The 15,672-nt window shown below is 43.1% G+C and overlaps 1 protein-coding gene across 2 annotated transcripts in view; it reads right to left on the reverse strand.

Annotated features, from left to right (window-relative positions):
- Window positions 1-15,672, reverse strand: part of LOC109631443 (ATP binding cassette subfamily C member 4 (PEL blood group)) — a 38,931-nt gene that overhangs the window by 14,602 nt on the left and 8,657 nt on the right. For both annotated transcript variants that reach the window (XM_020090226.2, XM_069533312.1), the window contains exons 15-22: window positions 15,111-15,335; window positions 14,751-14,882; window positions 14,596-14,633; window positions 14,195-14,289; window positions 13,642-13,788; window positions 8,150-8,229; window positions 825-975; window positions 30-149 (exon numbers count right to left, since the gene is read on the reverse strand). In XM_020090226.2, the coding sequence (XP_019945785.2) occupies window positions 30-149; window positions 825-975; window positions 8,150-8,229; window positions 13,642-13,788; window positions 14,195-14,289; window positions 14,596-14,633; window positions 14,751-14,882; window positions 15,111-15,335 (988 nt within the window). The remainder of the gene's footprint in view (window positions 1-29; window positions 150-824; window positions 976-8,149; window positions 8,230-13,641; window positions 13,789-14,194; window positions 14,290-14,595; window positions 14,634-14,750; window positions 14,883-15,110; window positions 15,336-15,672) is intronic.

The raw sequence follows: 15,672 nt of genomic DNA on the forward strand, positions 1-15,672 counted from the left end.
TATGATAAAAGTTGTTATTTTTCTTTCACCTGAGTGAAGATCTTGATATTCATCAAACATTTGCTGAAAACTCTGCTGAACCTTGAAGGCTCGGATTGTGCTGAGGCCTTGGAGAGAGGAGGAGAGGTGGGAGAAGACGGGACTCCGAGCTAAAAGAAACAGATACAGACCAGCGTCAACCATGTGATGACATACATTTAAAAAAAAAAATCAACTGTCCATGCATTCAGCCCCACGGTTACATTTCTTTTTTTTAGACGAAAATTGTTCCTTACTTCTTAACATATTAACTGAACATGCTTTCATGCATCATGTATTTATAACTTTCATTTTATATTGAAAAACTAGTCAGGACTGATGTTTTGAGGTGAAATATGTGATATATTTGGGAATCAACAGTGCATTCACTTTAGCTTTAAGTTTCTGACTGAGTGGTCTTCAATTTCTATTTGTTCATTTTACAAAAAACAAATAAAAACCCAAATGTTTCCTCTGAGCTCTTTGAGAGATGTTTTGTTCTTTATCACGATGGAATTTGAATACGGTCCAGTATAAAAAAGATAAACTAAAGCATGCAGTGGCCTAGTCATACACACTTGGCATTTTTCCCTCCATTGTATGTGATGTCATGAACTCCCGTCTCTAGAGGAAACTGCGTGTGGCCGAGCCATAGGCCGCCACCACCTTTGGCCTTTATGCTAATGACCACAGCTTCCTTCAATGGTCTATTAGCATTCCTGTGGTCCTTTTTTGTCTTTTGGCTCAAATGGACATGTCCACGCCCCCCCCCCCCCCCCCAACCCACACGGAAAAGAAACATTTACTGGTAGACTCGAGGCGCTTGATGTCCCTGGAGGTTCGCAGGAAGTAGCATCTCAGAATCAGGAAAACAGCGAGAAGAGGGACGATAGGAATGAGGATCCAGGGGATGATGACTGCGGCTACCACGATCACTCCGATGACTTGGAGAAAAACCTGGGACGGAGGGAGAATGTGAGCACAATATTAATTAAAAGCAGAATCAAAAGCTCTGCTGCTGCTGTGTGGGAACAAGAGAAACTCTTTCAGCTCTATTTGTGCGAGACCAAAATGGACACAGAGAAAGGTAACAGCAGGTTGTGGGACTGAGCTTATGTGACTCACAGTGTGAAAGGAAAACGATCACGGCACTAATTCTCACTTAGTAACAGGTGAGAATTTACCACTTGGCCATTGCAGCTCATATCCCTGGCTCCCCTGGGCTTTCCCTTCAACACTTCTGGCCCGGTAAGCTTCCCTGGCAGAGCAGCCAGCCAACGGGCATGGCCACAGTGACTGGCAGAGAGCGCTGGGAACCACACTGTGGGTGTCTGATACATCACACTGAAACCACACAGCCCTCAACAACACAGTGACTCATCACCTGTCTTAGTGGCTCCGTGACACACACAGACCAGGATACCAGAGCTGCCTAAACAGGATTGGAGGCAGCGAGTGTGACGATAGCTAAGAACCCACACATGCAACACGTTAGAACAATAAACACCTGATAAAGGATCGTTATGGCCATTAATATTCAATACTGAATGATTTTACACAAAGCCTGTGTGATAGTAAAGACTACAATGACCGACACGTTTGTAGTACGCAATGTTTTACTTCTATTTCATTACATTTCAGAGGGAAATGTACTTTTTACTCCATTTATCTGACTCATGACTTTGCAGATTAGGATATCTATTTTCAAAATATATGATTAGACTTATGTTGATTACTTATAGACTAAATTTCAACGTTAAAGATTAATATAATGATTTACTAATCACACTATTAAAACCAATTTCTGCATTTACATTTTTTTTATTTTATAGTTTCATTTAAGTTACATTGTGAACGCAGGACTTTAAAATGTAGAGGAGTAGATACATACTTGATAGCCATATAAGTAGAAGGGCACTCAGACAACCCATACCTCAACCAAGGTTGATAGACAACCTTATAACAAAACTATTAATTTTGATCTGGGTCATGATCCAGATCTGCACCAAATTTCACCTGTTCACGTATATTAGCATTCTACACTTGCCTGGTTTTTCTCATAAAGATATCTGCATTATTACGCGAGAAATTCACAAAAGCATGTCCTCTCTCTACATTAAACAAAGTGGAGAAAAGAAAATCCTGGATCTGCCCCCCCGATCAAAACTTTTTGGGGTTTATCTGTCTAGTAGATTTTCTGTAATGCTGCTAACTAAGAGACAAACACAGATGAAAACATAACCTCCTTGGTGGAGGTAATGACAAGTTATGTATGCAGCCATACCTGAATATAAAAACTACTTTGCTCTGACTAATAGTTGAAATTAAAGTAACCAAATAAATTCATTAAGTACTACGTTCGAGGCCAATCGTTCGTAACTGAAAGCTTAACTGTGTTACACATTTCATGTTCGATTGGCAGATGATAAAATTGAAGCCTCGCACCCTGAAATTAGACACATCCTAAGAAACGAATCGTATAAGACGTGGAGATTAGGATCGTGAGGTTACCTTCAGTGGTCTCAGACTAGCCCCGAGAGGTGAAAATTTAATTTAGCACCTTAATTACAGATGCTATCTGCCACTTAAGCACACATTTAAGCTTGATCACTTTCAGTCGTAGTTTTACGATGAAAAGCCACTCAATCCCATTTGCCGTTCAGATAAGAGGGTATTACGTGTCTAACCATTGCCATAGAGGAGCCACCACAATCAAACAGTAAGTGGGAGCTGCTGAGCACAACTGATCCCGAGAATTTCACAGTACATAAGTTTCAATCTTAGTTTTGATGGAAGGCTACCAGACTGCAAAGTGAGATGGTGGCACAAGGGCCATTACAGCGTGTTATCCAGCCTTCCTTTGAGGGGAGGGAATATTAACTGAACAAATGTCTTATCGTGCTGTTTTTCTTTCACTCTGCTGCTGGTTGGTGACACAGTGACACTGCTCATTCATGTTTGCTGGTTGGTTAATTTGTATTCTAATTGGGCCCATTTCAGCGGGGGCCATACAGGTCTGGGCCGAGGACGGCTTATCTGACGGCGGGGTCGTCTGAGGGGACGGAGGAGGAACAGGAACCATTAGATAGGAGTCTTGCCTCCTCCTGCTCCCAAGGGCCTCTGTCGCCATGGCCCCCATTTGATGTGATCCATTTGGCGGCTATCATGTCAGCATCGGGAACACCGTGGCCCCCCACCCACACTACACACAAGATGACTCTGATAAACCCATCCTACAAGCCTACTCTTCACCCTGCTCGGACCACATCCATATCTCCTCTGAAACCACACAGGAACAGAAAACTCCCACAGCCACATCCCACTGCACATAAAAGTGGAGAAAAGGATGAAAGGTTCTGTAAACAAACAGTTTAAATAAAGAATTACCGCTAATTGCTCTTTAGCAATAAAAGAAAGCTACCGCACGCATGCGATTCAATCACTCAAGCAAACTGGGCGCGCTGCTGTGTCCAAAGACCATTCAGATCTCTGCTGACCCTAATTGCTTTATTTTCTCAATGATCCTATCAGCTCTTTGATGTCCAAATAAATGTAGAAAATTGAAGTTAATTGCTATATTTGTGTTTGGCAATGATAGCGGCTGTTGTTCCGCAGCAGAATATAAACACTTCCCTTTAATTAAACATCCCTCTGGACATGAAGCAGTACGGTTTTTCTTTTTTTTAACAAGATGCTTTTTCATCCTCCCTTTATTTACTGTCACTGTGCAGTATTTTGCCACTGGGAAAGACGTGCGAACAAAACAGGAAATGAGGAGAATGTATGGTAAAGAAAATTCCTCTAAAAAATTCTCTCTCACTGCTGGAATGTTTCTTTTTTCTCTCTTATTCCACACTTTCCGTGACAAAGCCACACAATAAGCTGCAAGGGTCAGTGGTACTGAAACAAAAACAGGGCCGTTCCACTCGGGCCCTGGAACAATGGAAGTGACCCAAACCATTCTCTGCTTTATTTTAGCATTAAATGCCAAGATGCTGTGGCTTTTCTTTGGGAGAAATGACTGTGGACACCTCCTTCACATTTTCCCCTTTCTGGGCCATTTTCACTTCATAAAGCTGCAGTCAATGTGTTTTGTGTGCGGTGAGGAGGGTCTGACACATACTGCGGTGGTCTCAGTCGCTGTCTACATTGGTGGCTCAAGTAGTCCTAGGATTAGGCCTTTGTGTGGAGTGAAAAGGTAAAAGAAGTCACTTATTTGGGCTCAGTCAAGCTGCTGATTTCCAACCCCATCTTGGAAATAAGAGAAAGGCTTTGAAATGCAGTCTCGCTCTCACACACACACACACACACACACACACTCCCTCCCTCACTATAAATCACTAGTGTCCAGCAAATTCATTCATTCAATCATTGCTCCTTTCTCTTCCTCATGATAACAACAAAAACTTTTCAAATACACAAAAACAGCCATTCAACACAAACAAAAGTCACTCACAGAAAGCACAGAACTCATTATCCCCATCATGCTGACATGAGGTGAGATTGGAGATGAGATTGCGACTCAGTTATGTAAGTTCCCTTAAAACGACCCCAGACCCAGCCCATACATATGAGTCAGAGCAGCGGCTGAGGTGCTGGACTGCATCAGCATCAAGGAAGACCACACATACGCACACACAAACCCACACAGAGGAAGCTTTTGCTGGCCAGTGCTCGCCATCAAAAGACCATGACTGGTATTGCTGAGTGGCCAGTTAAGACACACACACACACGTGTGTTTCCGTGACTTCTGAGGAAATTACATTGACATATATCTAGTTCCTGGAGACCAACTCCAACTTAAATCATGGTTACTATTCAGATAACCTTATAACATGTCTTCACCTTAGAATTTGATGATTTACATTATAGGGGACTAGTTTTTTTATCCACCATATTTAGGTCCCCACAGCATGAGTAACAAACACAAAGCTTTTGCTGGCCAGTGCTCGCCATCAAATGACCATGAGTGGTATTGCTGAGTAGCCAGTTAAGAAACACACACACTGCTTGATGAGGACATTACATTGGATAACATTGATTTCCTGGAGACCAACTCTAATTTAAAGGTTCAGTGTGTAGAATATAGTGATATCTAGAGGTGAATTTTCATGTTGCAACAGAATAACCCCCTACTCCCCCTCCCTTTCCAAACTTGAAGGAGAACCAGAGGTGGCCTTCAGATGTCATAAAAATTCAAAATGTGTTTAGTTTAGGACTCCTGTAAAAAACATGGTGGCCTCCCTATAGAGGATCTGCTCCCGATGTAAATATAAAGTATTTAAACATAAAGGGACCATTTAAGGGTAATGAACACACACACTCTGGAAAACATCAGTAGGATTATTTTATATTCAGTTTCCGCCAATAGATCCCTAAATCTTCCACACTGAACTTTTAAACCATGGTTACTTTTCTCCTAACAATAGAATTTGATGATTTATATCATAGGGGACAAGCTTTTTGTCAGCCATATTTAGGTACCCACAACATGAGTAATATCTGGACAGATTGAACAACCACACGCACAATCGCATTTTTCTTGTGTTCTGGTTTAAATTTGAACTAATTCGCTGAACAAGTGACAATAAGAATTTGTATAAATTTGTCTCAAGGCTTCTCAACTTTCTGTGTCACTTGTGTTTTTCCACCTTGTACGAGGACACAATGGCACTGTCATAAAACAATGGTCGGAGGGGATTTATGGCACAGCCTATATATTTCCACACAGGACCATCCCCTGTGTTTCTCAGGTGAACCTGTGTAATGCCTGGAGCCAGTGCATTCTTCACCTCCTCTGTCACCAGCACGGTAAAGGAGCAGAGAAAGCCGGTGAAATCCCATCCCACAGCACTCACGGTTACGTCAGCAGTTCTCATATCCCACAAAGCCACTGAAGAGGCCGGACACACAATGTGCCACAATGTACAGACTCACACAATCCACCCGCCACTGTTCTTAGATAATAGCCATTTTTGCTAAGTGTGTGTGTGTGTGTGTGTCTGCATTGACCTGCACCCCCACCTACGCTAAATATTTATTTATTTATCCCCTCCAGATGTTTGTATGGGTTTTACTGCGGTAATGATTGACGAGTATATGTTTATGTGTGTTTATGACTCAACATGGGAGAGAGCAGGTGGAGTCTAAGAATAAACATCCTGACAAACTGAATTTGCATGGGCGGTTCAGAAGACCTGTGAATGTGGCCACAGACCCCACAGTTAGTGGTGTGACTTGGTCAAGAGCCTTCACACAAAATCCTCTGCTGAAAGACCCCCATGCTCACCCCTCATTGTCTTGCCCTCCTCCTCTACGCCCTCTGTGAAAATAGAGGCAACCCGGGATTTAAAGGTCAAGTCCGCACAAAAGCTGACGGTCCCGAAAGCCTGAGGTGTTTTTAATTGACATTTCTGTCTTTGTCCCCCAACCATAAAGGGCAGAGAGAAAGAGCCCTTTTCCCCAATATACTAAATTACTACTAAATGAGACTTGTGGAAGAAATCAGGCTCTGGGGTTTAACCAGGTTCACCCAGCTTGAGGGAATCCCCTTGTTAGGCGGGTATGGGGGCAGTGCTGAGAGGCTGTGAAGTGCTTACTCCACCATAAAGGAGGAAGCTCCCGTGCAAATCCCAGCACATAAGCAGCCTCTCCCCATAGGGAGAGATAAACCAGTTAGGGCAATTGTTTATGAAGTTTCACTTTATTCCCCCACTGACAACCATTTAAACAATGACTATAGGGAAATGTCCCTCCATGAGTGAGCAACAATAGTCGGGATCAGCAGCTTTTCTGCCTTTCTGATACTTTGATAGAATAAAAAAGGGTGAAAATCTTCCTTCCTGAAAGAATTAAAGACTGCTCTGTGAAAGACACCTGCAAACAAGAGCAAGAAAAGAGCACAAACAAAAGTGTTTTGTCCAAAAAGATGCCTCCTTTGTCCACTGTCACAATCACCTCCCATTTTCTACTGCAGTGAAACACCAAGAACCAACATCCACAGGAAACATTTAATCTTACTTCAACACCATTTGCTTATTATATGGACTTAATTATTACTATTTTTATGAGGAAACAAAAGATCCAGTATGTTTTAATGTGGATTCTTTGTCGTGTGTGAAGTACAGTAAGTGCAACAAAAGTCTGTTTTCAGTCATGACCTATTCTACTTTCCCTGTGTTTTGTTGGACCTTATGGATCGTCTACAAAGTTATTATTTTACTCCAGCCATTATTCACCTTATTATCAAAATGAGGGGAACTATAGCAGACAAAAAGCTTTTGTGCGAATGATCTTTTGTGCTTTCAGCATTTAAGATGGCTTTTGTCTACCGTGAGATGGGTATCTGCCACAAACATCACTCAGGCATTGTGAGGGGGGATTCGTTTTCAGCACGCCTTTGTTCTATTCTTTGGCCCGAACCAAGGAGCCACGCCTGCTCCTCTACCTCGAATTGTGCAGCGAACATTCCCTTCTTTGTGGCACTATAGGTGCATGAGCTGGCTCATCTCCGCAGGCTTTCGTGGGAGATGGCTGTCACAGTGGCAGGGTGGCATTTGGTAACCTAACCTGGTTACGCACCAGGGTGGCCCTTGGCTACCGGGCCTGTAAGACCGTAAAACCTTAAAGGTGAATTGCGCTGAGAGGAGGCAAGTCCCACTCTGGATGTGATCCACCTGACCTGTCCCCTTCCCCCTCCACGCTCCCAGCTCCACTGCTGTACGCCTGCTGATCACACTTTTTCTCTTTGACACTCAACACACCATCCTTGTCACCCCCCCGCCGCTCCTCTCCTCCTCACTGTTTCCCTCCACATCTGACCCATCATCCCATGGCCTTCATTTTCCTCTTTGGCTCCTTTTCTCTCTCCCCCCAATCACTTGCTCCGTAGTCTTCATACGCGTTCTCAGAAGATGCCGTTTCTGTTGTGTCACATTGAGGGAGCCACGCCCTCAGCCTATGTGCACACTTTTATTAAATCTGTGCAGGCGCTGGGCCGCGCTGCCGGGTAATCCTACAGTAATTGTTTCCAGATTAGGGGGCCCAGACCACAAAGCAGGTTTAGCCAGGCATGAAATGGCCTCCCCATGCCGCAGCGCCAGCGACCAAACCTGCCGAGGTGAGACTCACCTGGATAAAGTCCACAAACGTCCACGGGAGCAGAGAGTCCAGGTAACCGATGTCCTTTGAAAACCTGTTGAGGATTCTTCCTGGGAAACAACACAGACACAAATGAGCAGATCAGATGAGATCAGAGTGGATCTATGCATGATAGAAGCACATATTACACGGCAGATTTTCTATTGGATGCCAAGTGTTCTATCAGAATGAATGCAGGAAAAGCATCTGAAAAAGTGATGCTTAATTGTTCAGTGTGAGAGAACACTTGGTATCTAATATATGATGTAAATCTAAATCAAATAAAGATTTATAAAGCTTTATATTCTTTAGTTTCTCCACACCCTATAAAAACAACATTTTATTTCCTTTAATTTACTATTGAGCAACTGTTACCAAAGTGCCTTTCAATTTATTAGAACGGAGCTTATACACAGCCAATCTAGATTAAACAATGAATCATTATTTGTCTAGCGTTTCATAGAGACTGCCCTGCTCGGCCAAATACGTGAGGGAACCTTTTGTGTGGAAACAAAAGGGCAACAGAAGCTGCGTACCTGCCTTTATTTTCCTACTGCCAGTGTCAGTGACATTAATTGAGTTGCCTCCAATCTGCTCAGGTGTTCATTATTTTGGCTGGTGGCTCGGCAGGTGCTGTGGCGGCCCTCTATTGTCACTCCTTTAGTAACTTTGCTCCCCCACCCCCCCCTTCAGATCCCACAGCACATAAGATTACACCCTGGCTGCGTTCACACACTATTTACTGCAGGGTCAGTGATAGCCAATCCACTTACAAGACAACGCAAAGGAGAGGCAAGAGAGAAAGGATTTTTCTCTCTTGGTCCGTGAAGGAAGCCCCCAGACTCTCGGAGTCACACAAGTACCAGAGCCGTGACAGCACTGATACAGCTAGAGCTTCAGTTAAAAGACAAGAAGCTGCTTTTAAGTGTATATTCCCCATCAACGTTACTGCAAAATGATGTCATGTTTCATAATGTAATAAAGAAACCAATTGTCTCTCACAGTGACATATCGTCAAGCAGACTAAATGAAGTCAGTGTAAAAAAGAGGCACATTTAGGGTACAATCCTTTATTAAGTGAAATTAACCACAAAAGCATGTAGACGAGTTTATTCAGGCTCAAAGAAAAGGCCGTGAAACAAGGAAGGATGGCGGAGAGGCACGTTGGCACAATGTGATGGTATGGCACACTCGAGGAGTGGTGCAGCCATAGCATCACTGACCTAAAAGTTGCCTCCCAGCCTACTGCTCAGTCCTATGGAGGTGGGCCCTGTAATCACCTCTCTCCACGGCCGTAAGCAGCTTACAGCTTTATCCAAAATACTGCACCCGCCTAAAAACATGCATGCAGACGAGGCCGGGCTCCCCATAACAGCCATTGCATAAACCCAGCCAGAGCATTATTCCCCACAACAACCTAGCAATGCTCCAAATCAGCGCTGATTCAAAGTCAAGTGGCATAAGCATGTTGTACACTCGGAGGCAGACTAATCTTATTCACAGTGTGAGTGCCCCTTTAGCATACAGACATCCTGAGGGGAAGGTTCAAGGAAAGGGGGCAGAGCTGCTGCTGTACAAGCGAAGAATACAGCTTCTTTAGTCTGGGGAATAGGGGGAGTGCTTGTCAAACTGTGTTTGTGCAAGATCCAATAATATTTTATGTAATTTCACTGTCTAAGCCATAGATGACCCAAATCCATGCATATTTGGCAAACAATGCCAATAAGAAAAGGCTAGGTTTCTGCGGGTTACATCATACCATGGTTGGAGGGTGTTGGAGTAGAGCACATCACTCAGCTATCAGCTGTTTGACAAGCGGCTCAGTTAACAGAGTTTCAGAGGGGATGAAGTAAAGGCCTTTCTCCATCCTGCACAGACTATAGAGGGGATACATTACAGTGATGCAGTTACACAAAGACATTCACTGCATGGAAATGCCTATGAGGTAAGATCGGAGTGGGACAATGACTTCAATCACTATGGGTGGTTGTCAACAATATCACCTATTGTGCAGAGAGGGGTATAGACGTTTCAGGATATCAGCAGCATTAGTATCAAACAATTTCTCATGGTTTAAGACTCCAGGGGTGATTTGCACCACTTTCTTCAGACTCTGGAAATATCAAGCCCTCCCAACTAAGGTGGCCCCTTCAGGTGGAGATATTAGTTGAGCAGGGTCCCCAATCACACTTAAAGAAGTGGAACAGTGGGGTCCAGCTAGAGCGGGGCGTGTGGCAAATCGCTGTTCCCTGTAAACATCAAGATAAGGGGACAACTCAGAGCCGCTCCATGTGTGGGCCCCGGTGCAGTTGGAGGGGCCTTTCAGTGAAGCAAGCACGATAATGAAGGAAGACAGGGGAGGGGGCTGCCAAGGCTGGAGGTGGCACAGCTCACCTGCACTTCCATGAAGGGCCCGCAGCAGCCCGGGGCAGCCTCCCACCGCCGGCACCTTGCTGCCAATACTAATACATTCTAAATCCATTCTCTCCGCTCACACCGCCAGGCTCCTGCAATCTCCTCTCCTTCCCTTTCATGCAATTAAATAGTGGAAGTGCCGAGCGAGGGAGAGCCCTATCAGCCACACTGCACACACACACACGGCTCCATCTCCACATTCAATTTACACACTTCGATATCATCATCCTCTCTGCACTACTCCCTCCACTTTGCTCTCGACACCAGCCAAACCTGAAATACAGACATTAAAAACACTGCCTCTGTAAACACAATTAGAATCTCACATCACCGGCGACAGAAAATCTAAAGTTCCCTGTGTCGACAGCAGCTGAGTGACACCAGGCGCTGAGATGGCCCCACTATGCCGACGTGAACGGAGGGATGGTAGAGGCGTGTGTGTGTGTTGACTGAAACTCCACTCCTTCACTGTGCTGATGAGCTGAAGCCCTGGCCTGCAGTCTCTGAGGGGATTAGCCCACTCAATGACACTAAATTACAGGGATCAACATCAGCTCAACACATCCACCGCTGTCTGTGCTGCTCTAACTGGATCAAATTAGGATGAACAGCTGTAATAAGACTGTACTTATTAGTAAAATTGAGCAATGCGAATATATTAAGTTGTACAAACCCACATAGTAGCAGTAATTTCAGTCTTGTATTGTGATCGACAGGCATCTCGCTATCTTAAAACGTATCATATAGTATTGTTGCAATATATAAAGGTTTTAATCACCAAAAGCCCCAACTTGGAAATCAACTATCTCCACACAGCACAAAAGATAACGCAGAAACACGATTCAAACGGCGCAGAGGCATTCAGCGGCTGATACAGAGGAGCTACAGTGGCTCTCCGTCAATCATAATTCACCACTGCTGTACTCTATTGTTATAAACCATTCACAGAATAACAAATAAGACCTTTGTGCAGCGAGGCCTGAAATGGTAACCTTTAACTCTGAGGACAGATATCACACACACGGTCCCATTCAGCAGCAGCACACATATCACTGACACATGTTAACATTCGTCAAATCCTTAACAACACGTCGGCACACAGTAAGAATTACTCGCACTCACGGCGATACACAAGTGGACGTGGAAGCAGCAGTGACAAGGAGGTGACAGTTATTTTAAAAAGGGAGAATAAAAGTGTTTTAGTCAGGAGAAAAAAAAAAAAAAGATGAGGAGGAAAGAAGAGAAAACAGCAGAGTTGACAGCTGTCTCTGTCTTTTGTGCTTTTTATAAGGTTTTGATAAGGTTTTGATAAATTGAAGGAATCGCTTAAAAATACAGAGCAAGACAATAAAGAAACAATTTAGTTCAAGTTCTAAAAAGAAAAAGGTCAGGTTCATTCTTAATCTACTGTTGAAAGGATAAAAGAAACGGTGTGTGGGGCAGTTGTCTATAAATCCAGTCAGACACACCGTGCTGTTTGCCAGCCTGGAGGCCGAGCTGTAATGACTGGACTGGTCATACAATAGTTACCGATAGCGGCACAACAGCAATCTGATAGCAGTGTCTCTTAAGCCTCTCCTTTGCTGCACTATTAAACAGATTATTACATTATTCAAATTGTTTGTTCTCCTCCTGTGTGCAGATTACCGGGCAGGGGCACACCCAGATAAGCCGTCAGGTAGTCAAATACGCAACACAACGGCAGCAGTAAAAACAAAAGCCCAAAGATTAAGACCTTTGGTGTTTGCACCAAACACTGCTTCGCAAAGCTTTGTCGCTACACCCACTGCTAATGCCAGTGGAAACCGCAAGCTCCTCAACACCCACAAATCATATTTAGACTTGTGTTACCAGCTTATTATGAGTCATTATACAGACTCAGGTTCCCTACTCACTGAGAATTCCCACCCGAGCTGATTGTGTCGTACATGCACTTCCACTATGAAAAGATTAGGCTGAGTAATTATCTGTTGACAGGTGAACAATGCTGCAGAAAAATTAAAGTTATCAAAGTGGGCCACTTGACAGTTGACTCTGGATACAAATGGCATATTGTGCTGACATGATTTCACATGATTAAAAGAGCGTTTCTAATTAATAGCAAGAAAATCACGTAAAATCAAAAGGAGCAGAATGTTTCACAAATGATCAAACTCATCTTTTTATTATTCCCTCAGTTTTATCAGTTGTTATTTAAGGTGATATGAAAACACACCTGAAGAAAAACATAATACTCCCTCCCTGAGTAAAGTCAGACATATTTGAAGTGTTTGCTCACTTTTAAAATCGTGTCCATCTGCCCACTCCATTGAGCGGGCGGCTACAGCCTACAAAGCTAATGAAATAATCAAAGATTTCTGATACAGAGCACAAGACAAATACATCTGTATTTACACCGCTCTCTTATCCAAACACAACACTGTCCAAGATCTACTGCAAACAGTATTTAGTCTGCATGACTGTATTTGTATGGGCTCTCAATGAGGACGATAACACTCCCTCTGCTCATTTTAAACACATTATGGATAATATCAAGTCTCGTTACAAGTGTTTTTGACTGAACATGCTTTACTTTCCAACTGCAACTTATATGATGCCGGTTTGTTCACAATCAGATTTTAAACCTGAGATAAGGATTAAGCTAAATTTAGCTAAATTTAAAAATTCTATATCATTAGAGATATTAGATCATTTAATTAAAATTAACAAAAATGTTTTATATAATATATATATTTTAAAATATGCATCATATAAAATCTTTTTTGTGAAATATCAAACCTATGCGAATTTAACATAATATGTTAATGTGTCACTTATTGTTGTAAGATACACAACTTGATAAACTATGGAGTTTAAGGGCAGGCACACGGATGTTTGTTAAGTGGATCACAACACCAGAAAATCAAGTAAGAGTCTGCTCTCTAGTGGTGAGATGTCAAAACAATAACTTCCACAAGTGCAAACTCAATGTCACAATCAGCTCATCGGTCCTGTGCAACCCTGACAAACGCTAGGAATCAGTTATCAGTTATTCAGATGAATACTTGACGTGGTGGAGAGCGGCTTACCGATTGGATTGATGTCGAAAAAGTGCACTGGGGTCCGCAAGATGGCGGTGAACATGCTGTTGTGCAGGGTTTGGGATGACCTCACCAAGACATTAAAGAAAACCAAGCTGCGGAGGAAGCCGAAAACAACTGAAGAGGCTGTTAAACCTGAGGAAAGCAGAGGGAGAAAATGCATCAGGACACCTCAATGCTACACATGCACCTGTTACAATATTGGCCTCACGTTTAAGATGACATTATTAAGCACAAACATATATTCCACTTCGGGGACTCTCAGTTATGATTTTTGTCTTGAATGCTGATCCCTCACTGTGGATACAAAGCCTGAAAGAGTGAAAAGGGTGGGAGTCACAGGAAGATAATCGGAGCAATCCAACAGCAGCGAACAAGAAAGGCGCTGCTATCTCCCTGTACAGCTGAGGCCCATGTACACATACACTGGGCCTTGAAGGCCTTGGGCCACAGCCAAAGAACTGTGGGTCTGTTCATTGAATGGCGGCCAATTGAGAGCCTCACAGTACATAAAAAGGTATGTGCGCTTCGTGAGCTTCACCTGCGTAAACACCTAGGTACAGGTCAAGGTCCAGCTGCAGAGGGAAGCTGCCATTGAGGTGCTCTGTCACATTGATGTGCTTCTGTTCGGAGGCCCTGCAAGTCAGCCACAAAAGAAACAAAAAAAATCCACAAGGACAAGTAAACACAAAGAAGAAAAGAAAGCTGGAACATGAAGGTAAGAGACAAAACACATTCCTCCCATCCTAAAGTACAAGGTCAGTTTCAACAAATGACAGATAATGCCAAGAAAAACAGTTTTTGTTCAGTTGTCTTCCATTAAAATATCAACCACTTCCAGTCTGTGGAAATATGTCAGTTTCGCTCACAAGACCTGCTGTCCTCCTCATTATTGAAAGCTTTATTTATTTTGTGCAGGATGTTAAAGAAACAAAATCTCACCAGCAAGCAAGCCACCAGTCCTGAAGCACGAATGTGATCTACACAAAAAAAAAAAAAAAAAAACACATGAATGTACTTATCTTGACAATTATCTATATAATTATTCAGTTTGATATAAAATACAGACCAAAATTAAATGAAGAAAAAAAACTCACATGTGCTAAGGCATTGAGTAAAAGCAGCACCAAGAGGACCAGGAAGTTAGCACCTGCCATGAAATACTGCACATACAGACGCAGGCCGACGTTTCCCTCCGAGCGCGTCTCCTCCTCTGTTGGTCGCACGACCTGCAGATAGACGCTCGTGTCAACCAGTAACTCAGCAACGCTTCACATCAAGCTACAACTGACAGGGAAAATGTGAGTATCTTCTGCTCTCTAGTGGTTGATCGGATGCACAACTGGCTTTTTTTCCAACCACGAGAGGCTTAAAAATATATATGACGACTGTTTTTGAGCTGCTCAAACTAAGAACTATGCAATTAAATTATTTACTCAAAGTAATAATTTACCTACCGCTGAAGGTGGCTCTCCTCCTTCAGGCAGGGAGTAACGAGAGGAGGAAAGGGAGGACATGGAGTTGTCAGATAGGGTATGGGACAAGCGAGAGACAGTACCCGGGATGGGAGTTGTTCCCTGTCTCTCCTCCTCCTGGTTCTCCTCCTCCTCCTTAAGCAGGGAGGTGAAGTCCAGTCCAAAGCTCTGCAACTCACTGTAGGTCCCTTGTGCCACCATCTGGCCCTGACAACGACAGAGAAACTGATGTGATATTTAATATATGGAACATGTATCGCTGCCAGTATTGATGATATCGATTTACACTCATCTCATAATGTGATATTCTTATAACACCAGAGAGGTATTGAGTGTCTTTCACCATTTTGGAAGAAGTCATCAGTATTGCAGGGAAACAGTTATGGTTTATCGATGAAAAATGTCATTAAAATAAAGTGATGTAATCTTTATAGATATTATACATATGTTCAAGGTTAAAATGCTTCAGAGTTTTACCGACCACAGCCCTGTACAATAGTGGAGTTTTTTCTTTTATTTACTGATAAAATCTGCTAGCTATTAT

This window comes from Paralichthys olivaceus, chromosome 10, assembly GCF_024713975.1.
Source record: "Paralichthys olivaceus isolate ysfri-2021 chromosome 10, ASM2471397v2, whole genome shotgun sequence".
NCBI lineage: Eukaryota > Metazoa > Chordata > Actinopteri > Pleuronectiformes > Paralichthyidae > Paralichthys > Paralichthys olivaceus.